Source organism: Rhinatrema bivittatum, unplaced genomic scaffold (assembly GCF_901001135.1).
Source record: "Rhinatrema bivittatum unplaced genomic scaffold, aRhiBiv1.1, whole genome shotgun sequence".
In the NCBI taxonomy this organism is placed as follows: domain Eukaryota; kingdom Metazoa; phylum Chordata; class Amphibia; order Gymnophiona; family Rhinatrematidae; genus Rhinatrema; species Rhinatrema bivittatum.
In genome coordinates, this window is record NW_021820270.1 from 1,182,883 (window position 1) to 1,209,105 (window position 26,223).

The 26,223-nt window shown below is 49.0% G+C and overlaps 1 protein-coding gene across 1 annotated transcript in view; it reads left to right on the top strand.

The window, feature by feature from the left end:
• TRPC5 (transient receptor potential cation channel subfamily C member 5) overlaps positions 1-26,223 on the top strand; it is a 185,363-nt gene that overhangs the window by 155,605 nt on the left and 3,535 nt on the right. The window contains exons 7-10 of the mRNA XM_029585808.1: positions 5,354-5,549; positions 21,961-22,167; positions 22,347-22,388; positions 23,137-23,226. Coding sequence (XP_029441668.1) covers positions 5,354-5,549; positions 21,961-22,167; positions 22,347-22,388; positions 23,137-23,226 — 535 coding nt within the window. The remainder of the gene's footprint in view (positions 1-5,353; positions 5,550-21,960; positions 22,168-22,346; positions 22,389-23,136; positions 23,227-26,223) is intronic.

The window sequence follows — 26,223 nt, forward strand, 5'->3', positions numbered from 1 at the left end:
TTCTGGTGTGGCCGTTGCACGAGCGGGACACCCTCCCTAGCCCTGGCTTCTGGTGTGGCCGTTGCACGAGCGGGACACCCTCCCTAGCCCTGACTTCTGGTGTGGCCGTTGCACGAGCGGGACACCCTCCCTAGCCCTGGCTTCTGGTGTGGCCGTTGCACGAGCGGGACACCCTCCCTAGCCCGGGCTTCTGCTGTGGCCGTTGCACGAGCGGGACACCCTCCCTAGCCCTGGCTTCTGCTGTGGCCGTTGCACGAGCGGGACACCCTCCCTAGCCCTGGCTTCTGCTGTGGCCGTTGCACGAGCGGGACACCCTCCCTAGCCCTGGCTTCTGGTGTGGCCATTGCACGAGCGGGACACCCTCCCTAGCCCTGGCTTCTGCTGTGGCCGTTGCACGAGCGGGACACCCTCCCTAGCCCTGGCTTCTGGTGTGGCCGTTGCACGAGCGGGACACCCTCCCTAGCCCTGGCTTCTGGTGTGGCCGTTGCACGAGCGGGACACCCTCCCTAGCCCTGGCTTCTGGTGTGGCCGTTGCACGAGCGGGACACCCTCCCTAGCCCTGGCTTCTGCTGTGGCCATTGCACAAGCGGGACACCCTCCCTAGCCCTGGCTTCTGCTGTGGCCATTGCACGAGCGGGACACCCTCCCTAGCCCTGGCTTCTGGTGTGGCCGTTGCACGAGCGGGACACCCTCCCTAGCCCTGGCTTCTGGTGTGGCCGTTGCACGAGCGGGACACCCTCCCTAGCCCTGGCTTCTGATGTGGCCATTGCACGAGCGGGACACCCTCCCTAGCCCTGGCTTCTGGTGTGGCCATTGCACGAGCGGGACACCCTCCCTAGCCCTGGCTTCTGGTGTGGCCGTTGCACGAGCGGGACACCCTCCCTAGCCCAGGCTTCTGCTGTGGCCATTGCACGAGCGGGACACCCTCCCTAGCCCTGGCTTCTGGTGTGGCCGTTGCACGAGCGGGACACCCTCCCTAGCCCTGGCTTCTGGTGTGGCCGTTGCACGAGCGGGACACCCTCCCTAGCCCTGGCTTCTGCTGTGGCCGTTGCACGAGCGGGACACCCTCCCTAGCCCTGGCTTCTGGTGTGGCCGTTGCACGAGCGGGACACCCTCCCTAGCCCTGGCTTCTGGTGTGGCCGTTGCACGAGCGGGACACCCTCCCTAGCCCTGGCTTCTGGTGTGGCCATTGCACGAGCGGGACACCCTCCCTAGCCCTGGCTTCTGGTGTGGCCGTTGCACGAGCGGGACACCCTCCCTAGCCCTGGCTTCTGGTGTGGCCGTTGCACGAGCGGGACACCCTCCCTAGCCCTGGCTTCTGGTGTGGCCGTTGCACGAGCGGGACACCCTCCCTAGCCCTGGCTTCTGGTGTGGCCGTTGCACGAGCGGGACACCCTCCCTAGCCCTGGCTTCTGCTGTGGCCGTTGCACGAGCGGGACACCCTCCCTAGCCCTGGCTTCTGGTGTGGCCGTTGCACGAGCGGGACACCCTCCCTAGCCCTGGCTTCTGGTGTGGCCGTTGCACGAGCGGGACACCCTCCCTAGCCCTGGCTTCTGGTGTGGCCGTTGCACGAGCGGGACACCCTCCCTAGCCCTGGCTTCTGGTGTGGCCGTTGCACGAGCGGGACACCCTCCCTAGCCCTGGCTTCTGGTGTGGCCGTTGCACGAGCGGGACACCCTCCCTAGCCCTGGCTTCTGGTGTGGCCGTTGCACGAGCGGGACACCCTCCCTAGCCCTGGCTTCTGGTGTGGCCGTTGCACGAGCGGGACACCTTCCCTAGCCCTGGCTTCTGGTGTGGCCGTTGCACGAGCGGAACACCCTCCCTAGCCCTGGCTTCTGGTGTGGCCGTTGCACGAGCGGGACACCCTCCCTAGCCCTGGCTTCTGGTGTGGCCGTTGCACGAGCGGGACACCCTCCCTAGCCCAGGCTTCTGGTGTGGCCGTTGCACGAGCGGGACACCCTCCCTAGCCCTGGCTTCTGATGTGGCCGTTGCACGAGCGGGACACCTTCCCTAGCCCTGGCTTCTGGTGTGGCCGTTGCACGAGCGGGACACCCTCCCTAGCCCTGGCTTCTGATGTGGCCGTTGCACGAGCGGGACACCCTCCCTAGCCCTGGCTTCTGATGTGGCCGTTGCACGAGCGGGACACCCTCCCTAGCCCTGGCTTCTGGTGTGGCCATTGCACGAGCGGGACACCCTCCCTAGCCCTGGCTTCTGATGTGGCCGTTGCACGAGCGGGACACCCTCCCTAGCCCTGGCTTCTGGTGTGGCCGTTGCACGAGCGGGACACCCTCCCTAGCCCTGGCTGGCCCTGCAGAACAGAAGATCTGAGCCAGGAATCAAAGGCTGTGGCTGCAATGACTGGATTAGATTTATTGGGGGGGGGGGGGGGATTATAAAATTGGGGAATCCTCGGCAAACGAAGGCGTCTGGTGCCAGGTCCAGCCCTGATTCTGATTCAGCTGGAGGTACAAAGGAGCAGAAGGAAACCGCTGGGTCTAGAAAAAGCCTCACGCCAAGCCCCACATGCCTTTTGGGAACATAAATTTTAGCAGGAAACAGTGAACAGCCATAGGGATAGGTGGCATTTCCTCTCAGCCAAGCCTTGAGTAGAATCCATTGTGTTGCGTTACATAGAAGTAGACTATGATGGGTGGTGGGCAACACAAGGCCCGTCTGCTCTGCCCACTTCCTGGTGCAATGCTGTGGATCTCGGCTGACCTCTGGCTTTTTCTTCACTTCTTTCACCCAGGGATCTGCACTGCTTATCCCGAGCTTTATTGAATCCTGTTACTGTTTCTGCTCCCACTACAAGGGCCGTTCTGTGCATGAAGAAATATTGTCTGATGTTGCTCCTAACCCCTTGTTCTAGCCTCTTTTCCACTGAGACAAGCGTTGCATCTTGTGCATGATTTATATCTTCTGAGGTATCTCAGTGTCTCCTCTCCAAGGTGTGTTTAGGTCCTTAGGTTCATGCCACACAGCTTATGGTACAGACGCTGCATCACTTCGCTAGCCCTTCTCTGGACTGCCTTCCCCCTGTCTATATATTTTTTTTTTTTGGGAGGTACAGACTCCAGAACTGGACACTAGTGAGGTCTCATGAGTGACCGCTACACTGGCATTATCACCTCCTTTTTAAAAAAAAAAAAATCTATTGCTTAATGCTTATACCTCTTCCTGGGCACCCCGGTATTCCTCCGGCCTTCACCACTGCAGTCCCCGCACTGTTATCAGAAGTGATCACGCCAAGGTCTGTCCTGCGTGCTGCACATCTGAATTCCCCTCCTCCCCCCCACCCCTTCTCATACTGCTCTTTTGGATTTGGACTTGTTTTGGCATTGACCCTTAGCTGCCCGTCCACCACTGCTCCATTCTTCAGCAGATAGCACATCAGCGGGGGGATAGGATCAGGAGCACCCAGATAACTGCAGGGTAACAGGGGAATACACCGACCCAGTCCTGGTTGTCTTCCCCCTTTCCCCTGCCACTGAATCTATGGACTTGATGTAAATATTTTTCTTAGAGACATTAAAACCTTACATGAACATTCAGATGTCGTGATCAAGCTTTCCAGTAATCAGTCCATTGCAACAATCCATTCTTTTGTATAAGTAAATAAATTCGCCCTTGCCAAACCCAATTCTAATTTCCCATTGATGCAGAGATCATTTACGTTTAGTTAACACAACAGAGCCGGCCCCCAACTGCTAATCAAAGCCAGGCTTCTGGGTGCACTCTTAAGGGTGTGATCATCTCACTGCTAAAAAGCCAGCCTCACCCCAAGAAGTGGTCACCCTGATCCGGTTAACAAATTAAAACCTGTGCAGACATTTGATCATTAGCAAAACATTCAGATTTATTTTCACAAGTACTTTGCCCGCCCCCAGGGAAAGCTCCTTGTGTGGGAGCAGCTGATTCCTTCCAGTGCTTCTAAAACACCCCAGCCTCGCCTGGCAGGCCGAACTGAGAGTCTCAGGGCAGAGAACTCAGCAGCAAGTGCTGAAGGGGAGATCAGTGAAAATGAGAAAAACCACCAACAGCCCCAGGTGAGGATTTAACACACATTGAGGTCATCATGACAGTACTCAGTATGTAGAGCAAAACAGATTCTTGGTTTTCATACATAAGATAAACTGTTGTTAGATCAACAAGCTACATAGGCGTAAAGGGAGAGTGCACAAGGACCATTTCCAGAGTTGAGCCAGGAAATTGAGTGAATGCACTTTAGAAAAAAAATTAAAAACTTGGCTGAGGTCTGAAATGCAGAATATGTAAAATGGGACATCTCTTTTGGTGAGGCCAGATTAAAGGTTCCTTTCTTTGGATGCTGTAACGATTTGATACGTTTTTTTATTTTTTGTTTTGTTATGTTGTTTTTATTGTTTGTTTTATTGTATTATTGTGGGATGACCAAGCAGCTTTCTTAGGTTGGAGACACAGTCACTCAGGACTCCAGCCTTTCTTCATGCAATTTGAACTTTTATTTCTTCCATTCACTCATAAACTGCCTGTCCTCTCGACATTCAGTAGACTGCATACCTTCTACTAGCAGAGTACTTCACAAACCTTAGTGCAGAGCTGTGTACAGGCCCCCAGCATCTCTCCTGGAGATGCTGGGGGCCTCCTGAACCCAGCTAGCTCAGTCCCTTATCCTGCCCTAGCAGGGTCCTGCCCTAGCTCTCTCTCTCTCTCTCCATGGGATTTAAGGTGGACCAGGCATCAGGTTAAGAAGGGTTAGGCAGGCCACTCCTTCTCAATTATGTATTGTTATTTTTATTGTACTATGCCAATCTTTCTAATCTGAAAGGTGATCCATAAATCATATTAGATACATGAATTTCCAAAGCCATTTGGAGGGGTAAAGAGCGAACTCCTGCTGAAAATTGCCCTCCATCAATACGGCGAAGAGTATGCGCCATGCATTGCTTTTAGCTGCATATGGGGAAGGTGTTCCCGGGGGGAAATCGGGAACAATGCGCGCAGACTGAATTTGAAATCTCTGCGTGTTGTTTTCCGTGCAAAGTCCATGCACACAAAGAAGCAATAGACCTGGCCTTTGTACCCGCGGCAATGTTCAGAGGGAGCGTCCATATCCTACCATCCCTTTGAAACCGGGGGCTAAGTTCACCAGTAAAAAAAAAAAAGTACTTGTGGATTTTAGGAAGATTGCCCACCCCCTCCCCCATAAATCAATGGAGAGAGTACAAACTCGTTCTGCAGTTCAAGGAAGTCTGGTCCTAAGGATCTTTTCCCGGCTCCTATCAAAGGTTTAGATCACAAAGCCGCTCTTCCAGTTGATAACGATTGGGACTACTTTTAGCATTGTCTGAGATGCTCCTGTTTTCCTGCCTAGGTTGTTTGAGACCCTCCAGTCTTTATTCTGGTCTGTGTTCGGGCTGCTGAATCTCTACGTCACCAACGTGAAAGCAAGGCACGAGTTCACCGAATTTGTGGGCGCCACCATGTTTGGAACGTACAATGTCATATCCCTCGTCGTGTTACTCAACATGCTCATAGCCATGATGAACAACTCCTACCAGCTCATTGCCGTGAGTACCCTCCGTTCGCAGCTCCCGGGCCTGTGTCTTTCACCGGATTTGTTTCCTGCAGAATGTTTCAGGTTTGCCTCCTCGGCTCTTCTGCAGCCGAGCAGCCCAGGATTGCATTTTTTTTGTTGTTTTGTTAACTACTGCAAGTAAAGAACCCACCGCACGCTCGTGCAATGTTGCGACAGGCAGCTAGCAATCGTACAGCCTATTTACTAACCTGCAGCGTGCGGTACACACGCGTGTTATCAGGTGGTCTTACCGAGCAGAGCATTCTGAATTGCTGGAGCTCAGGACTGAGTTTCCTGGAGGTGTTCAGGAGGCTGACGGCTTCTGCTTTTGCTTTGAAAATAAGAAGAAAACATGTTTTAATTTAGAATAGTAATACTTCTCCCCTGAATGCTGGATACGCTGGCACACAGGTGCCAGCTCTGTTGGGGCAGTGGGTTTCTTGAGCATTGAGTTAAACTCCTTCACTGTGAACATGGAGAGGAAATCTGTGTTGCGTTTAACACCCCAATATTTTGAAAAGTTGGCTCCTATGTGCTTGCAGTTAATAAGCTACGTGGAGGATACTTAAACGTTGGGGGTCCATATTCAGCTGCCAAGAGGCTAGATGTTAGCCGTATAGACGTATCTGACTATCTGAACTGGGTTTTTCAGCAGCTCAGCCATGCTGCTGAATATACCATCATAAAAGTTAGCCACATAGGTAGACCTTCCTGCAGCGTGGCCAGAGTCAGCTGGTTAGATTAGGTTAACCTAACCAACTGCTCCTCCGCCCCAGGAACGTCCCTGACATATCCGGTTAGAATTTAGCAGGTTAAGTCACCAAATATTGCAGCCAAGCCATTTGAATATCTGCGCCTTCGCATGTTGTCCAGAGGGGCTTGTGGCAGAATGAAATGGTGGAACACTATTTCTGCAAAATCTAATCAAGACTTGGTCAGAGAAGACTTGCCAGAGGTCACAACCTGCAGCATAATCGAGAGACTCCAAACTGGCGGCTGGACAGACAAAAAAAATCTTGCAAAAAGCATGAGCCAGCTGTGATTAGATGCCCTCCCGAAACCTGATGTGCAGTTTTACTGAATTTACAGGGCACACCTGTAAGGGTTTTGACCGGGAGGGATGCGGGGGCTTGTGCTTGGCCCTGGAGTGAGGATTTATTAAGGAAAGGTTACTTTAGAAGTCCTAAAGTTTGCATCAGTAAATGTATTTCCTATTGAGTTTCCCCTTTTTCTTTTTCTATTCAGGCAAATATTCTGCTTTCCTGCCCTAAAAAAGGGAAGCCAGAGCAATTTGCAATTCAGAAACAAGCTACAGCAATAAAGCCCAATGCATAGTGCCTTATCCTTGGGGCTTTTACCTTTCTTTCTCTGTGAGCCCCTCTCCTTCCTCCCCCACCTGTGAGATTCTCCGTAGGAGACATCATTGGGACTTTCTCCTGCTTCCCCTCATACAGGGCAGCGCCTGCGGCTGCTTAGGGTGGCCCTCCCACCGCCCCCTCCCCCCCCCCCCATCCTGTCCCTCCTGGGTCTCTTCCTCACCTCCCTTCTTCCAAGCCGTCTCCACTACTCCCTGCCTCCATCGCAGCAGAGCAGCTCTGGGTCTCACTGCTGCCTGCGGGGGCCGACGCAATGCGCTGAGCCTTAAAATTGTGCTGAAATTCGCTGCGCAGTTTCCTAAGGCACCGATTCCCTTTTTTTTTTTTTAAACTCCCGGGGCAGTAAGCTGTTTGGATGCTAATGCACAGAGAGCAAAAAAAAATAAACGCACACAAACCGGAAATTGTACGCAAAACCAAAAGGGCTTAGCACCCGGAAAAGTTTCTGCGCAGAAAAACATGGTCGGGCGAATTGGTGAAGGTCACGTGGTGAGGCCCGGGGGTTTGCACAACTTCGTGCGACAGCCTTCTGCCGCAGGGGGTTGCACACAAATACCCTCTCCTCCTCACGCAGGAGGGCAGCTAGGAACTGAGGGGCCATTAAATACCCCCGGGGAGGAAGGCAAGCGTTCAAGGCCCTTAAGGTTTTGTATTTTTTCCCGCTCCGACACAAAGGTCGGGGTCGTTCCAAAGTTAAATTTTATTACAGATGCGCATTTTTCTTTTCTTTTTTCGTTTTGTTTCACGTATGGGCTTTATTTCATTTTATTAGAAACAAAAAAAAATATTCCAAAACTGTCCCCTTTCCCCCACTAACAAATTCAGCACTGGCACAAGAAAAATGTGAAAAATAAAGCCCCACCACCAGCATCCCGGGCCTGCCGAGCCCCATGAGCCCCACCTTCCTCCGTTTGTGAGTCTTAAGAATTCCAAGTGGGGCAAAAGTGATCCCAGGCTGCCCCTCCCTGAGGCCTGGCAGGGTAGAAGCCTCTGGGGATTGCGTCCGCCCCACCTGGATTTCTTAAGATCCACCGGCAGGGAAGGATGAAGCTGGGGAATCAGGTTGCCAAACTGCACACATTTTCTCCGGACAGTACGGATATTAGAGGGCCCTGTCCAGAAGCCAGGTGCGGGGCTAAAATGTCCGGATTTTAGCCCTCCGGGTCCAGCTGTAGTTAAAGGCCCGCCATCTGACTTATCCTCGGAGCACTGCTCCTCCAGCCCAGCACCGCAGAACCTGCAATTAAATGCAGCCCCAGCCGCGCTGTCTGTCTGGCCGACGTGAGGTGCTGGAGTACAGGAGCAGCGGTGACCGGCTGGAAGAGAGGAGGCAACAAAGCAGTGACCGGGCCCTCCTGGCCAAAGAGAAGGACTAGAGGCTGTAGAGGTGGCCAGGCCCTCCTGGCCAAAGAGAGCAGGCAGAGAAGTGGTGCCTAGGCTCGGGTCCTGGCTTAAGAGAGGAGCCGGCACGTCGCTGGCAGTGGGGCCCCTGGGGCCAAAGAGGGGAGAAACGTCAGCCCCACAAGTAAGAGGCCTCCAAATGCTGCGTAGGCCCAAGGAAGAGGCTGATGCTGCCGCCTGCACATTCTGGGGGGAGACAGTGAGTGTGAATGGCCCTAGCATGGGAGGGGAAAGAGAGAGAGCATGTATGTATGTATGTATGTATGTATGCATGGGGAAGGGAGGGCACGTATATATATGGGGAGAGAGAACATGTATGTATGTGGAGGAAGAGAACATGTATGTATATGGGGGAGACAGAGAGTGCATGTGTGTGTGGGAGAGAAAAAGCATGTGTGTATGTGCATGGGGGAAGGGAGAGAGTATGTATTTATGTGCCTGGGAAGAGAGAGAATATGTTTGTATGTGTGTGCATGGGGGAAGAGAGAGAGTATGTATTTATGTATGTGCATAGGTGAAGTGAGAGAGTATGCATGTATATGCATAGGTGAAGAGAGAATGTATGTGCATAGGTGAAGAGAGTATGTATATATGTATGTGCATAGGTGAAGAGAGAAAGTATGTCTGTGCGTGCATGGGGAAGAGAGAGAGTATGTATGTATTTGCATAGGGGAAGAGAGAGAATATGTATGGGCGTGCATGGGGAGAGAGAGAGAGTATATATGCATGTATGTGCATGGGGGAAGAGAGAGAGTATGTATTTGCATAGGGGAAGAGAGAGAGAATATGTATGTGCGTGCATGGGGGGAGAGAGAGAGTATGTATGTGCATGGGAACAAACACAAGGAGTTGAATCGGTATAAAAATGGACTTTATTGAATCTTGCCCGACTCTGGCCGAGTTTCGCTCTTTCGAGCTGCCTCAGGGGCTTGAGAGCCACTTGAATTGGCTCAGATTAGCATGGATCTCTGATATCATACTTTAGAGAAACATCAGCAAAAACTAACTATACAAACTGTTGAATCTGTTTTTACCAATGGAATCTCTTTTTTAAACCAGCCACTTTTCACAACACCGCTGTAAGCGCAATGGCGATTCAGTACTACTCGCTGCTCAACACTGAATGATATGTGCATGGGGGAAGAGAGAGTATGTATGTATGTGTGTGCATCGTGAAGAGAGAGAATATATATGTATGTGCATGGGGAAGAGAGGGAGTATACATGTATGTATGTCCATCGGGGAAGAGAGAGAGAGTATGTATGTATGTGCATGGGGGAAGAGAGAGAGAATATGTATTTATGTGCATGGGGGAAGAGAGAGAGAGTATGAATGTATGTGCATGGGGGAAGAGAGAGAATATGTATGTATGTATGTGCATGGGGGAAGAGAGAGTATGTACGTACGTGCATGTGGGAAGAGAGTATGTATGTATGTGCATACATGGGGAAGAGAGAGAGTATGTATATATGTATTTGCATGGGGAGGAGAGAGAGCATGGGGAAGAGAGAGTATGTTATGTGCATGGGGAAGAGAGAGAGTGTGTATATATATGTATGTGCATGGGGGAAGAGAGAGTATGTATGTGCATGCATAGGGAAGAGCGAGAGAGTATGTATGTATGTGCATGGGGAAGAGAGAGAGAGTGTATGTATGTATGTGCATGGGGGAAGAGAGAGAATATGTATGTATGTATGTGCATGGTGGAAGAGAGAGTATGTACGTATGTACGTGCATGTGGGAAGAGAGTATGTATGTATGTGCATACATGGGGAAGAGAGAGAGTATGTATATATGTATGTGCATGGGGAAGAGAGAGAGTGTGTATATATGTATGTGTATGGAGGAAGAGAGAGTATGTATGTGCATGCATAGGGAAGAGCGAGAGAGTATGTATGTGCATTCATGGGGAAGAGAGAGTATGTATGTGCATGGGGAAGAGAGAGTATGTATGCATGTGTGTGCATGGGGAAGATAGAGTATGTATGCATGTGTGTGCATAGGTGAGAGAGTATGTATGTGCATATGTAAAGAGAGAGAGTATGTATGTATGTGCATGGGGAAGAGAAAGAGAGTATGTATTTATGTGCATGCGGAAGAGAGAGAGTATGTATATATGTATGTGCATGGGGAGGAGAGAGAGTATGTATGTATGTGCTTGCATGGGGGAAGAGAGAGTATGTACTTATGTATGTGCATGTGGAAGAGAGAGTATGTATGTGCATGGGGAAGAGAGAGTATGTATGTATGTGCATGGGGGAAGAGAAAGAGAGTATGTATTTATGTGCATGTGGAAGAGAGAGTATGTATATATGTATGTGCATGGGGAGGAGAGAGAGTATGTATGTATGTCCGTGCATGGGGGAAGAGAGAGTATGTATGTATGTGTGTACATGGGTAAGAGAGAGTATGTTTACATGTATGTGCATGGGGAGGAGAGAGAGTATGTATGTATGTATGTGCATGGGGGAAGAGAGAGAGTATGTATGTGCATTCATGGAGAAGAGAGAGTATGTATGTATGTGCATGGGGAAGAGAGCGTATGTATGTATGTGCGTGCATGGGTGAAGAGAGAGAGTATGTATGTATGTGCATGGGTGAAGATAGAGTATGTATGCGTGTATGTGCATAGGTGAGAGAGTATGTATGTGCATATGTAAAGAGAGAGAGAGTATGTATGTGCATGGGGGAAGAGAAAGAGAGTATGTATTTATGTGCATGCAGAAGAGAGAGAGTATGTATGCATGTGTGCATGGGGTAGAGAGTATATATGTGTGTGCATGGGGGAAGAGAGAGTATGTATGTATGTGCATGGGGGAAGAGAGAGAGTATGTATGTATGTGCATAGGTGAAGGGAGAGAGTATGTATGTGCATGGGGGAAGAGAGAGTATGTATGTATGTGCATGGGGAAGAGAGAGAGGGTATGTATGTATGTATGTGCATGGGGAAGAGAGAGAGAGTATGTTTGTATGTGTGTGCGTGTGTATGGGGAGAGGAAGAGCATTTATGTGTGAGTGAGCATTATGAGTAATTGAGTGTGTTGTGTTGGAAAGTGTGAGCTTGTGTGAGAGAGGAGAAAGTTTGTGTCCCCTGCCCCTGGAGAGGAAAGAGATGTTCTTTTGGAGGGGTAAGTTAATGGGAATAATTTTGAAGTTACAGTAAAAGAAGGGTACTTGGATGCTGGCTAGGATTTAAAAGAGGAGCGGGCAGGAGGTAGGGGAGTAGCGAGTGCTGGTGAGCGGATTAGAGACAGAGGAAAAGAGTTGAGGACTAGAGAGAGGATGTTTATAAAAGGTGGAAATGGGAACGAGAGTGAGGAATCGATTGGGAAAGTGGGGAGATGGACTGGAAAGGTGATGAGAGGGTGAGAGTTGAAAAGAGAGATTGAGGACTAAGGTGAGGAGAAAGAAGGAGCGGTGAAATCTAGTTATGAGCTGCTAGAGGCAGATAGGAGATGAACGTGAAAGATAAATCTCAGAGGGAAATGTAGAGGAGGAAGTGAAGTATACAGGAGAAGAAACAGAAACACAGACCTGGAGGAAAAGCAGAAAAAGAGACTGTGATCAACACAATTTGGAAAATAAGACCTCCCAGGGTAGAAGAAAGCATGACTTTTTTAGTTTATGGTTTGGAATATGTCTGTTTTGGAAATATGCATCTCTTATCGTTTCATTTTGCTTGGGAGAGGAAGAAATGCATTTCTATTTCAAGTTCTCCAATCTTGCACTGAACGTGGAGCCTGGCTTTTCAGGATTCTCAGTTCAGTTTTTGTCTTAATATTTCTAATTTCTGCTCACGTATTCTATATTTGGTGAGGGCATGCATGTGCGGCTGAGGTGACGTGTGCCAGTGTGTAGTTTTTGTGTAGGGACTGGTCACATTCTGCTTTCTTCGGTTTTCCCAGTAGGAGGTATATTGGTGTTCTAGGACCCATTGCAGTATTTGCAGTGTCACCTTTTCACAGGTAGGGTTTATTGCTGTTTGAGTTCGGGGTGTTGGTGCTGTTTTGGGGACGGCAGGGTTGCTACATAGGATTTTGTGTTGCTTCACAGAGCGCCTGGTACAGGATAGAGTTTGTGGCATTGTTCCTGAGACGATGCTAAAATGCGAATATTCTTTTTTTGTACGGTGAATAGTAAGGAAAAACCTCCTCCTCTTGCTCTGTCCTCTTCTTGGGGGTGTTTCTGTGGGCATAGAATATTTATTTGCAGGATTGCTGTAGGGGGTTCTGTTCTGTATAGTTGGGGGTGAATGATAGAACCCTTATATGAGAGGATTGGTTAAACGATGCTATTGTATATTTGGTCGTCATCTGCCGTCATTTACTAAGTTACTAATGGTGGGGTGGCAATAACAGTCGTATGTGGATGGACATCATCAGCATAAACTTTACTTGGCACCTCTGAGCGATCAGAATTTTCCCAGTTGCAAGTTGCTAACCTTACTGGGGACCCTTTCCTTTTTCACTTTTCGTGATGCCGGCGCTGTTGTTTTCTTAATTTCGAAGGGGGGGAGGGGAAGGGAGATGCAGGGCAGGCCTTGCAGGACAGTTCTGGCTTATGCCCCCTGCCCTGACTGCACATCACCGGCAGACCTGAGCTGAAAGTTTAATGCAGCTCCTGTTTCCACGGCTACTACCAAATTAATCTTCTGTGCCTGCTCCGACGACACACGTGGCCTCGCTTGCAGGCCAATAGCGTCCTCTGCTAATTCTTTTAGCCGCCTTCTCTTGCACAGCAGGTTCAGGTTCCTTCTGGCGTCTTTCCTCTTGTTCAGAGAGGAGCAGGGGGCAGGCAGTAGCAGCGCATAAAAGCTCTTGGTGCAGACGTTGGTTAAAATAAAGGACCGATGGCGTGTGTGGTGTCGAGCCCGCCGAAGCCTGATGGCTCCATTGCTTCTGTGCCAGGCGGCACAGCAAGGGCTCCTGTAATTATGCAAGGGGAAGTCAAAATATCCAGATGGAGAACAGAGGTTGCAGCCCACTGCATTATCTGGTCTTCTGTTGGGATCTGACAGACCGAATTAACATGATCTCAGACTGCTGAGTTAAATAGCCTTTAGTTAACAGAGAAAGCAAACAGTGGGTACCCAATTCTCTCTCTCTCTGGATTCACTCTCTTCATTACTCTGGGTGGGGAGGGCTGCGGATGGTCAAGGAGCCCTACTGATGCCCGACTGATAATCAGGATGGAGAGGAAGGGGGCAGTAACCCTAAGGAACATTTCCTTAGACCCTAGTTAAATTCAGGTAAAAGAAAATATATATATACTTTTCTTCTTCTGGGGAACCGGTTTCTTGACCTCCTAGTGCTTTGTTTATTTATTTTTACCTCATTGTACATTTTAAATTTGTAAGTTTGCAGTGCTTTCAACACAGCACACCGGCCTGATTCCCACAGTGATGCCCCGGGGCTCTGTAGATTGCCGGACGTGTGTGTGTGGGTGTGTCTGTGTCTGTGTGTGTGGGTGTGTGGGTGTGTCTGTGTGTGTGAGATGCCCAGTCAGTCCCGGTGTAGATGCACCCGCCAGGCGTCCCGCAGAATCCGAGATTTCTGTCTGCATCAGCTCCGGCTTTTGGAAGAGCCGCCTGCTCCCCAGATTTAAGGTCTGCGCCGTGCCCCACACCTAAGCACAAACTGCATTCTTCAGCTGCAAAAATGTCATCGGCAGAAACGCACAGTGCCGTGGCCGGTTACACGTGTCCATGCCCGCCTCAGCCCGCTTCCCCCGAATTTCAGCATGTAACACCTGTGCAACAGCAAAGTGCTCATTTCGTCTGGATTAAATGGCAGATCATTTTCAGGAAGCAGAGGTAGGAATAAAGGAACTAGGGTATGTACTCGGAACCGCCTAGAAGATGCTTCCCTGATGTGTGCCAGTTGTTTTAGCAGAACCCCCAGCTCCTTTCAGAAGGGATTTGGTCTGCTCTGCTAATGTGATCAAACTCTGCAGGACCCAGAAGGATGAAGCCCTCTATGTCTGTGGCCTGGAGACACGGGATACCTTTGGCACCTTTTTTAGTTTCACGCAGATATACTGTACCTTGCTCGACAAGATTTCATTCTGCTGAAACATAAATCTACTGCATGTCGCTTTTGCTGGCATTTATTCGAACATGAGGAACCAGACTGAAAGAGATTTCTCTGCGTTTTCACCACTATAAAAGCTGGAGAATATTTTGCTTATCAGCGCAAAAAAAAAAAAAATCCAAGTGCTTTTCCGGGCAGTCGTCCAGTGCTTGAATCACTGATTTTGTTCCCAGTAAAATACAAATTAATTGGTGGTGCAGTTTCTTTCTGCTAACATGGAAGTTTGTATTTTTTTTTCTCCCCCCTGAAGGGAAGTGCAGCCTGGCATTAAGCGCGTATCTATATATCAGGATCAGCAGCTGGATCCGAGGTTTCAGGCACACGGATCCAGTCCCGGTTCAGCACCCCTCTCCCACTGCATGCATGGGCTCCTGCGTCTCCTTTCCTTTGGGGAACCAGACTTGCAAGCGTATTCTGGATCTGTCAGGTACTGACAAAATGGAGCCAGCCAGAGACTGCGTCCAGGAGCCACAAGGGCCAGGGAAAGCCACCAACCGACTCATTTTCTGGCTCCCCACATTATCCTCCCCCCTCGCCTTTTTCCCCCTGGACTCTTTCTCTTTTCCTTTGTATTCATCGCTTCGATTTCCGGTCCTCTCGCCCCATCCCTGGGATGCGCACCACCTGTATCTGAGAGTTTGAGTGCTGGAGAAGTGCAAAAAAAAAACCAGGAGTGCAAAACGCCGATATTTAAAAGCATCCTGTTAGGACCGGCTTAGGGGCTGTGCTGTGCAGAGAATTCCTGGCTCCGGCCTTCCACGTGCCGCTGGGGGGTGCTGCGTTCACAGTCACTGGAAGGGGGGGAGAGATGGAGTCATGGTCAGTGTGAAGGGTGACACCTGATGGCAGCAGTCAGGGCGCAACGATACAGGGTTCCCGAAGGAGCCCTGGTTATGCCCCCAGCCTCAGGACCGTTGCTGCAAGGCGCATCCGAGGGGCAGTGGGAGGCTCCATTTAAATAGGGGAAACGCTGCACTGCTGTAGGATATTCCCGGCTGGAAGTTCCCCCTTCTTATCGGCTCCCATTTAATGGGTAATGCAGGAGGGGCGCTGTTAAAGTCTGATTCTTATCAGAATCCCCGGGCAGGGGTAGGGCTGCCACCTGGCTCCACTTCATAAGGAGTGGGCTAATCCAGTCCTGGGTTTACTCCATTGCATGCAGGGACTTGTAGTTCTGATTATCTCGGGTACATCAGAGGAAGAATCTGGGCAAATGGGATAAATCAAAAGTTCAAACACCTCTCAGGAATCATGGAGTGAACAGAAATGTTCTTTAAAATATTCAAAACTCAATAACCGGAAAACCCCCAATTAAAAAGGAGAATTGTATCAGAGTATGAAGGTGCTAAAGGTTTTAATCTGCTGTTTCCTGCCTGCAATGGGCTTCAAACAGTCTCAGAATACCAAATCATTTCTCAAACACCTTTGCGATATATTTCCAATATGCAAAAAGCCAAGGACCTGATTTTAAAAAGCATTTACAGGTAAAACTGGGTTTACTTGGGTGAATGCACCTTCCTCGAGTTACGTGGGCTTTTGAAAACCATTAAATTGTGTCCGTAGGATTCACCTGCATAAGTGCGCTGTGCAGAGGTGTTTGGGAAATGATTTGGTATCGTGGGCTTCTGTCTGAGACCGTTTGAAGACCATAGATTCGAAACTTTGGTGCCCTCATACTCTGATACCATTCTCCTTTTTGATTGGAGGTGTTTACCAGTTATTGAGTTCTGAATATTTCAAAGAACGTTTTTGTTCACCCAATTGTGATTTTGCAGTGGGGCAAAGCCGTGACCAGACTGGCCTGTCCCGTATGACATGGAGCCAGGCGGCAAACCCTATGCAAGCCTGACACAAATACCTAATGGATTTTGGAAGAGGCGAAATGTGACCAGAAGAAAAGGGAACCAGGGAGTAAGACCTAACGAAGGAAGCGCCAGGAACAGGCACAGTGCAAGTTAATATCTTGAGCCTCTGGGATCATGGTGTTTCCGTAATCCTGCTCATTGCTTTGGCGGCAGGTACATTTAATACCCCTGCTGCTTTTCCTGGTTTATGCTAATCCGAGGCCACGTGCTGCGTTTTGCTTTCGCAGAAGATTTCTCTTTTGCTTCCTGCGGCCAAACATCTAATCCCCTTTCCAGGGATAACCGCCTCCGGTGTGAGAGAGCGGCCCTCCGGTGCTTTGTGTGCATCCGTCGTGCTTCTCTGTGAGAAAAGGTGCTGCGCCGGGACAGAGGTCACGCTGGTCAGTTATTCCCTCCCGTCCTCGGGGCTGACCTCAGCGGGGTGCAGGGCCTGAGGCGAATCAGCCGGAGCGGGGTCCCTCCTCCCCCCCCCCCCCCCAAGGCTGAAGGGCTGGAGATTGAAACGCTGGGGAGAGGGGGGGGGATGTCAGGCCTCCCAGGCCGGACTCGGATGCTCCCACCGCAGCGCCTCATTCCCTGTTTCTCTCTTCTCTCTCCCCATTCCGTGAGCTCGCACTTCCCTGTGCCCGTCCCTTCCAGCGCCGGCTCCTGACTCTCTCTCACTGCCATCCCAGCTCTGCTTTCTATTGCCTTCAGGCTCCTCCAGGGTCCCCTCCCTCTCTGATTCCTTACAGTTTGCTTTCTGTCCTGCTCACCCCATCAAAAATGCTCCCACCAAAATATCCGCGACCCTCTTCCTGGCCACATGGCCTTGTCTGGCCTTCCTCTTCGGCTCGCTTAGGTACTTATGCAGCCTTTGGTTCCTGCTGATTGCGATTGCTCCTCCGCTCACCCTGATTCGCTTCCGATCACCACTGCCTCCAAGTGATTTCGCACTTGACGTTTGGACTTTCTTAATTCTTCTGCTTACCTTTCCTTAATTCATGTCCCCCCTGGTGAAAAGAGCTGTGGGAATCAGTAATGTTCAGCTTCCCCCGTTATTTCATGAACCTATTGTGTTATGACAGCGACCAGCGCCTGCCTGACCAGGGAGATTCTGGTGAAGTTCTGTGCGTGTGTGTGTGCGTGTGTGTGCGTGTGTGTGTGCGTGTGTGTGCACATGTGTGTGTGTGTGTGCACATGTGTGTGTGCGTGTGTATGCACGTGTGTGTGCGTGTGTGTGCGCGTGTATGTGTGCGTGTGTATGTGTGCGTGTGTGTGTGCGTGCGTGTGTGTGTGCGTGCGTGTGCATGCGCGTGTGTGTGTGTGTGCACCAGAACTGTCAATTTGTATAAACTTTCCCAGACTCCAAACAGGGGACCAGCCTGAGCTACAGAGGTTCTGAAGTGTCTTTCCTAGCTCAGCCTTGCTCTTCGGGTTGGCCCATAAGAGTCCTCCTGCAGAGTGTGGGGGGACAATCAAGTCCTACCTTAAAAATGGCCTTGGAAGTATCTCTCTAGTGAGCTGCAACCTGCTGTCAGCCACAGGACAGCGCTGCTTTACTTGGCCTATGATACGGCAAAGGATGCGAGAGAAACCTGGGTAAACATGGGCCCCTGATGACTCTGAAAAGAGCGCGGATTTTACGCCAGGCCAGTGTGTGCAGTTTTCCCTGTGAATCCCAATTCCACAAGACCCCCATCCTCTCAGTCCGCGAGGAGAGCTTTTTGGGGGGGGGAAGAGTAAATGCTTAGGCAAAGGCGGTGGGACCTCAACAGAACAAAAACGGCATGCTTGGGCAAACACTGGCGTTGTAAAGGTCTGCCTTACCCTGCAAATCAACTTTCAGCTTCCGCTCGACAGTAAACATGTGAATGAGTTGCCAAGAGCTTGGGTCAGTTATAACAGGGATCTCACAGGTACACTCATGCGCACACACACACACACACACACACTCTCATACACGCACACGCACACACACGCACGCACACCCATCCATACACACGCACGCACACACACACACACAGCCATACACACGCACACACACACACTCACTCTCATACACACACACGCACACACACACACACTCTCATACACGCACACGCACGCACACACACACACACACCCATCCATACACACTCACGCACGCACACATACACACACAGCCATACACACTCACGCACGCACACACACACACACTCACTCTCATACACACACACGCGCACACAAATTGCCAAGGGCTTGCAGTGCCGAGAGGTGGCTAGTGGAGGTAATGGCACTTTCTCAGACAGCCAAGGCGAATCTCTGGGGAGGGTTGCTATGGAAACACAGGCTACGCTGCGGAGCAGATTCAGGATCCCTGCCATCTCGTAGTCGTAAACTAGGAAGAGGTGAAGAAAATAAAAATGCATGGAAGAACAATTAAGGGCCCTGTTCAGTAAGTCGGAGGCCAGCCAGCACTTTATATCAGACCTGATGACCTGGCTTCTCCCTCCGACTACATCTGAGAGGCGACAGCGCGCACAGCGCAGGTGGCTGGAGCTGACCCTTTTGGATTTCTCTCACCTCGTACGCCGGCGGCAAAAATTCGGCCCCGAATCCCCTCGTCGTTCCTTCTCGTTATCTTTTTTTTTTTTTAACCTTCGATTCATGCTGGTGCCAGCGTTGCAAAGCAAAATCTCCGAAGGTGCCAGCCTGGTCGTGCAGGGGAGAGCCTCCCTGGCTCTTTCCACAGCGATGCTCACCTTCCTGGCGGGGTGGCTCCCTCGGCGTGAGAGAACGCGTGCGCAGGTCGGCTTCTTGCCGGCAGCGAGCCAGGTTTTAGAAACGGATTTCAGCTTGCCCGCTTTAACGTTACGTTACCTTCGGTCTGAGACGCGATGCTGTGTATTTATCGTTAGGTGTTTTATGTGCCTTCGAGGGCAGGAGCCTCGCGTGGATGGATTTGGGTACTCTGGAGTACTGCTGCGCGCTGCTGCTCTGCGTGCCTCTTGTGGCCAGTGAATGGCGCAGCCGTGTGGTTTGTCATCTGACATTTCTGCACCTTGCACGTTACGATGCTTGCACTCTCGTTCCGTGGCCTCCGATTTGCTGCTTTGAGCGCAAACGGTTAATCGCGGCACCTTGGAAAGTATTTTCTCACCTTCCTTCTGAGCATCCCCTCCTGTGAAGCTGAAGGGAAAGTGATGATTACTTTTCTTTTACCGAGTGGTTGGTGGAGCAGACTCCGGCAGAGATGCTATGAGTAGGTCCCTTCGTGGCCGAGGGAGAGAGGAGGCCACAGGTCCAGTGAGGCAGGTACAAACGAGCAGGCCTTCTGCGTGATGGACGGTCTGGGTCTTTATCTGCCACCAATGACTCTGTTTAGTGTGTGAAATCTGCTGCTGTCATAGGGACAATTTTGCTTTTAGTCCGAGCCTGCTAGCAAGCTTCACTGCCCCTTGCCTTATTGCCTTCTGCTGCTTTCCTGCGTTCCAAGGTCAGGCAGAGGACTCCTCTTCGGCTCTTCCTCTGACCGTGTTATTTTGTTGACCTCATTAAACTTAGCTTTCTTCCCTTTATTTGCAGAGTGTAGTGCAAGGTAGACGTGGAGAAGTCAGTGATCATTAAACAAAGTCCTGCAGGTAGGGTGAGGGAGCTTCTCATCTGAGCCCATAACTCGCTGGGCGGCTCAGCTGGTTAAGTCAGATAAACGGATCCGGCTAATTTAACTCCTCCCAGTAATATGGCCCTCGGGATGAACAGGACATTCATGAACCAGGCCCTTGAGCGGTAGAAGAAGGAGGAGGCAGAATGGACACTGACCGCAGAGGCCCAGTTCACCTTCGTACTGCAGGTCCCCAGCTGATCTCTTTTCCCCGGCGCTAAAGGTCCTGTGTGCCTGTCCCGGGCTTGTGCCTGCAGCAGCGCCGTTAGGCGACTCCTGCAGGGGAGGCAGTGCTTCCTTGCTTTTCACTCCACTGTCAGCAAAATCAAGTTAACCAACTTCTCCCGCTTGGTTTGCTTTTATTCCTACTCTGCGCCTTCTTCCCTTTCTTGTCATTTTCTTCAGTAGAAATGTTTCTGCCTTTTGTTGTGCCCGGCTGCCTGTTTAGAAACATCTCCTTCCCCGAGTCCTTTCTTCAGACTTCGATGTGACATTTATGCTTTACATGACAATTGGGATTAAATTTATTTCCACATTTTCATCTGAATGTAGTAGAAGATTGTGTGTGTGTGTGTATTTATTTGCTGGGAAAGATTTGTAGTGGATACCGCTACTTGCTAGTAGTATAGCAGGCGGTGCTGGTTTCTGCTGGTTTCGTTGCATTACTGGCTGACGTTGTGGACCCAGTCTGGAGGAATTCCTGACCTGCTCAGCTCGCATGCGAGATCTCTCTCCTCTTCTGCGACGTCATTGCATCTTAAAAGCTAAAGTCGCTCCCATTTCATGAGAGCCCGCTTTGTATTTCTGGCGAAGGAGCAGAAGCCGCAGACGTCCTGAGCCACCTGATGCAGAAACAATTCCTAGGTCGCAGAGTGGCACCTTGCGTCCACGGGGAACGGACAGCAGGCCCTCGGCTGCTCGTCTGGTGGAGAACACGCGGACGTCGGACCTGATTGCCTGTATTTTGGGAAAATAAAAAACCCTTCGCGTGGTCACAGAGCTCAGTATTTCTGATAGAAATAAACCAGTGCCAGGTGAGGTGTGAGTGACAGAAAGCTGCTCTCTGCTGCATGACCTTAGAAAGACAATTTTTGCAAAGGAAGCCCCCCGCGTAGCACTCACAAAGGCAACTTTGGCTGTCATTTGCACCCCCAGTAAATGGGCGGTGGTGATCTGGGAATGTTATTTATTTCCAGGGCAGGTTGATCCAATTCTAGTTTTGCTGCATTGCAGACATGGACTTATGTAATTTCAATTACTGATGTCCATCCCCTGCCTTCCCTCCCAAAAGAAAAATAAATAAATAAAAGGACCGAGCGCGTGTACACGGTGAGAGGTTAAACCCGGGCTGAATCAAGCTGTGCTGAAGGCAGGTTACATTTCTGGGGCAGCTGGAGGGCTTCTACCTGAGGCAAGGGAGGGAGAAGTAAACTTGCACGAGAAGCGCTAGCATCAGGATTTCGACTCTGGTTTTTCTCCCCCGGGCCTCAGCCTCCAGCTCTAACCACGAGGCTTCTCCTCTGCTCGGTAACTCTGTAAAAGATGTCCCCCTTGCCCTAGCCACATACACCCAAATTAAGCCATTAATTAGAAAACCAAGCTTTCTGATTAGTCACCCTTACAGGAAGGGGATGTGCCTGCTCGCTTTCCCGTGCACACTGTGTCAGTTAAGCTGAACGGCATGCAGTGTGCTGGAGTAGTGCTTATTAACACTTCTTCACAGGTGAGCCGCTGCCCCTGCTTTGCTTCTTCAAGAAAGCGAACTTGCATCTTACTCCTGAAGGGTAATTTGGCGGAACTCCCCCTCTGTACATCCACCTGCTAGTCACCTTCAAAATGGCGCCAATAACCTTTGCCCTTACTATGTCACAGGGGCTACCGGTGCCATTGGTCGGCCCCTGTCACATGGCAGGAGCACAAGATGGCGCCGGCCATCCATTGCTCCTACCATGTGACACGGGCTGACCACTCCCTTTCGATAACCCACTTTGCTCCCATCAGCCTTGCTGGGACTGACGCGGTCTGTGTTGTCTTTTTTTTTTACTAGGACCATGCGGATATTGAATGGAAGTTTGCCCGGACTAAGCTGTGGATGAGCTATTTCGACGAAGGCGGAACTCTGCCGCCTCCTTTTAACATTGTCCCCAGCCCTAAGTCAACCTGGTACCTCTGCAAGTGGATCCACAAACAGCTGTGTCCCGCCAAGGAGGTGGAGGATGAACAGAAGAAGCACGAAAACTTAAAAACATTCACGGTAAGGCAACTTATTTGTTAAAAAAGCACTTTTCAAAGGATTATTTACTAATGCCACGCTTGCATACAGCCAGAGATCCAGGCTCTTAAGGGCCTACGGAGATATTTTTTTTTTCCTAGACTCCGTGAGCAGTAACTTAAGAGCTGCATATGTTAATACTCCTATGTTTTTAATTACAGGAACGGCACGCTGACAACCTGATTCAGAATCAGCATTACCAGGTACCAGCCTCTTCAGCACGTTAAGCAGTTTTGTGGCCTGGTTCTTGGCCATCCTTGACTGGGAAGGGTGTGCTTTCCACGTTGTTGACCTCTGCTCTGCTGTAATTTGACAACGGTAGAAGTGCGGCGAGATTGCTGTTGGTTTCGCGATGAAATATGTATAACTTCACGGGACCTCATAGCCTGCTACCCAATTACAGTCTCAGAGCAATTCCCAGAAGGACCTGGCACCAACTATACAATGAAAATAATATCAGAAACCAGTGTGGCATCTAATTAAAGAACTAGAAAAGTAAAATAGAAGGTCAACATAGGATCAGTATCATGTGCTAGCAATGCTGCTTTTCTATTTTTTCTATAATGATATATGATCCATAAATATACATGAAACATTATTGCATACGTTGGAAATCCATTGTATCCAAATAGGTTTCGTGTGCATCTCTCGTGGATTGCTCTCGTACCCTGCCTAGACAATTTAACAGGAATCCAAAATCATTTTCGATGTTCTCAGGCTGTTGTGCTCAAGACCCAGCCTGAATAAGAGATGCCTTTGCTTTACTGGTACCCGGGTTATGACCTTCACCATGCAGATTATTGATCAATGAATCGCTTAAGTTAAAAATAAAATAAAATAAATAAAAGGCGCACACACACACACACTGGGGTGAGGGAAAGAGAGTGAGATGTAGCATGATGGGTTTTTTTTTTCATGAGACAATTAGATTTTTATTTTTCTCTATTGCAGGAAGTCATCAGGAATTTAGTGAAACGATATGTTGCAGCGATGATTAGAAATTCAAAAACCAACGAGGGACTCACAGAGGAAAATTTCAAGGTAACTTACTGGTTGAAAAAGCTCTAGAAACATAAAGGGAGATTTGTTTCCAATGCAGTCTGTTTTATTTTAAGAAGCCCATAGATCCTGGTTCTCAAATGCATAATAGGAGGATTCATAACTTTTTGGATGTCAGCATATTCGATGAATTCAAAACTGGAAGTCTTCCAAATTTTTATTCAGAGTCAAAATACCTCCATATTCCAAAATGTGCCTGTCATGACCATCCTTCTAGGAAAAGTAAAAAGTCATGGGATAGGTGGCGATGTCCTTTCGTGGATTGCAAACTGGCTAAAAGACAGGAAACAGAGAGTAGGATTAAATGGGCAATTTTCTCAGTGGAAGGGAGTGGACAGTGGAGTGCCTCAGGGATCTGTATTGGGACCCTTACTGTTCAATATATTTATAAATGATCTGGAAAGAAATACGACGAGTGAGATAATCAAATTTGCAGATAACACAAAATTGTTCAGAGTAGTTAAATCACAAGCAGATTGTGATAAATTGCAGGAAGACCTTGTGAGACTGGAAAATTGGGCATCCAAATGGCAGTTGAAATTTAATGTGGATAAGTGCAAGGTGATGCATATAGGGAAAAATAACCCATGCTATAATTACACGATGTTGGGTTCCATATTAGGTGCTACAACCCAAGAAAGAGATCTAGGTGTCATAGTGGATAACACATTGAAATCGTCGGTTCAGTGTGCTGCGGCAGTCAAAAAAGCAAACAGAATGTTGGGAATTATTAGAAAAGGAATGATGAATAAAACAGAAAATGTCATAATGCCTCTGTATCGCTCCATGGTGAGACCGCACCTTGAATACTGTGTACAATTCTGGTCGCCGCATCTCAAAAAAGATATAATTGCGATGGAGAAGGTACAGAGAAGGGCTACCAAAATGATAAGGGGAATGGAACAACTCCCCTATGAGGAAAGACTAAAGAGGTTAGGACTTTTCAGCTTGGAGAAGAGACGACTGAGGGGGGATATGATAGAGGTGTTTAAAATCATGAGAGGTCTAGAACGGGTAGATGTGAATCGGTTATTTACTCTTTCGGATAGTAGAAAGACTAGGGGACACTCCATGAAGTTAGCATGGGGCACATTTAAAACCAATCGGAGAAAGTTCTTTTTTACTCAACGCACAATTAAACTCTGGAATTTGTTGCCAGAGAATGTGGTTCGTGCAGTTAGTATAGCTGTGTTTAAAAAAGGATTGGATAAGTTCTTGGAGGAGAAGTCCATTACCTGCTATTAAGTTCACTTAGAGAATAGCCACTGCCATTAGCAATGGTTACATGGAATAGACTTAGTTTTTGGGTACTTGCCAGGTTCTTATGGCCTGGATTGGCCACTGTTGGAAACAGGATGCTGGGCTTGATGGACCCTTGGTCTGACCCAGTATGGCATTTTCTTATGTTCTTATGTTCTTCTTATCCTCATTAACCTCATTAACCTAACTGGCTGTGGATCAACAACTTAAAATATCAGTGAATATAAAGAACATTTTTCACTGGAAAGGCCACAAACGATTTGACGTCACACAAAAAAGGATGGATTTTTGCTTCGTTCGTCGGGAAAAACTGGATTTTACACAGATCCACTATGACGATCCACAATATTGTTCATGTCAGATCTGGGAAAAATCCAAAGCTAAGCCAAAAAACGAAATGTTGAAACGAATCCAAAACATTCATAAGAACATAAGAAATTGCCATGCTGGGTGAGACCAAGGGTCCATCAAGCCCAAAATCCTGTTTCCAACAGTGGCCAATCCAGGCCACAAGAACCTGGCAATTGCCCAAACACTAAGAAGATCCCATGCTACTGATGCAATTAATAGCAGTGGCTATTCCCTAAGTAAACTTGATTAATAGCCGTTAATGGACTTCTCCTCCAAGAACTTATCCAAACCTTTTTTGAACTCAGCTACACTAACTGCACTAACCACATCCTCTGGCAACAAATTCCAGAGTTTAATTGTGCGTTGAGTGAAAAAGAATTTTCTCCGATTAGTCTTAAATGTGCTACTTGCTAACTTCATGGAATGCTCCCTAGTCCTTCTGTTATTCGAAAGTGTAAATAACCAATTCACATCTACTCGTTCAAGACCTCTCATGATCTTAAAGACCTCTATCATATCCCCCCTCAGCCGTCTCTTCTCCAAGCTGAAAAGTCCTAACCTCTTTAGTCTTTCCTCATAGGGGAGCTGTTCCATCCCCTTTATCATTTTGGTTGCCCTTCTCTGTACCTTCTCCATCGCAACTATATCTTTTTTGAGATGCGGCGACCAGAATTGTACACAGTATTCCAGGTGCGGTCTCACCATGGAGCGATACAGAGGCATTATGACATTTTCCGTTTTATTAACCATTCCCTTCCTAATAATTCCTAACATTCTATTTGCTTTTTTGACTGCTGCAGCACACTGAGCCGACGATTTTAAAGTATTATCCACTATAATGCCTAGATCTTTTTCCTGGGTGGTAGCTCCTAATATAGAACCTAACATCGTGTAACTACAGCAAGGGTTATTTTTCCCTATATGCAACACCTTGCACTTATCTACATTAAATTTCATCTGCCATTTGAACACCTAGTCTCGCAAGGTCCTCCTGCAATTGACATCTGCAAATTTAAGCAGCTTACTCATCGTACTCCTTTCCAGATCATTTATAAATATATTGAAAAGCACCGGTCCAATTACAGATCCCTGAAGCACTCCACTGTTTACCCTTTTCCACTGAGAAAATTGACCATTTAATCCTACTCTCTATTTCCTGGCTTTTAACAGATTTGCAATTTATGAAAGGACATCGCCTCCTATCCCATGACTTTTTAGCTCTCTTAGAAGCCTCTCATAAGGGACTATTGTCAAATGCCTTCTGAGAATCCAAATACACTACATCTACCGATTCACCTTTATCCACATTTTTATTAACCCCTTGAAAAAAATGAAGCAAGTTTGTGAGGCAAGACTTCCCTTTTTTTC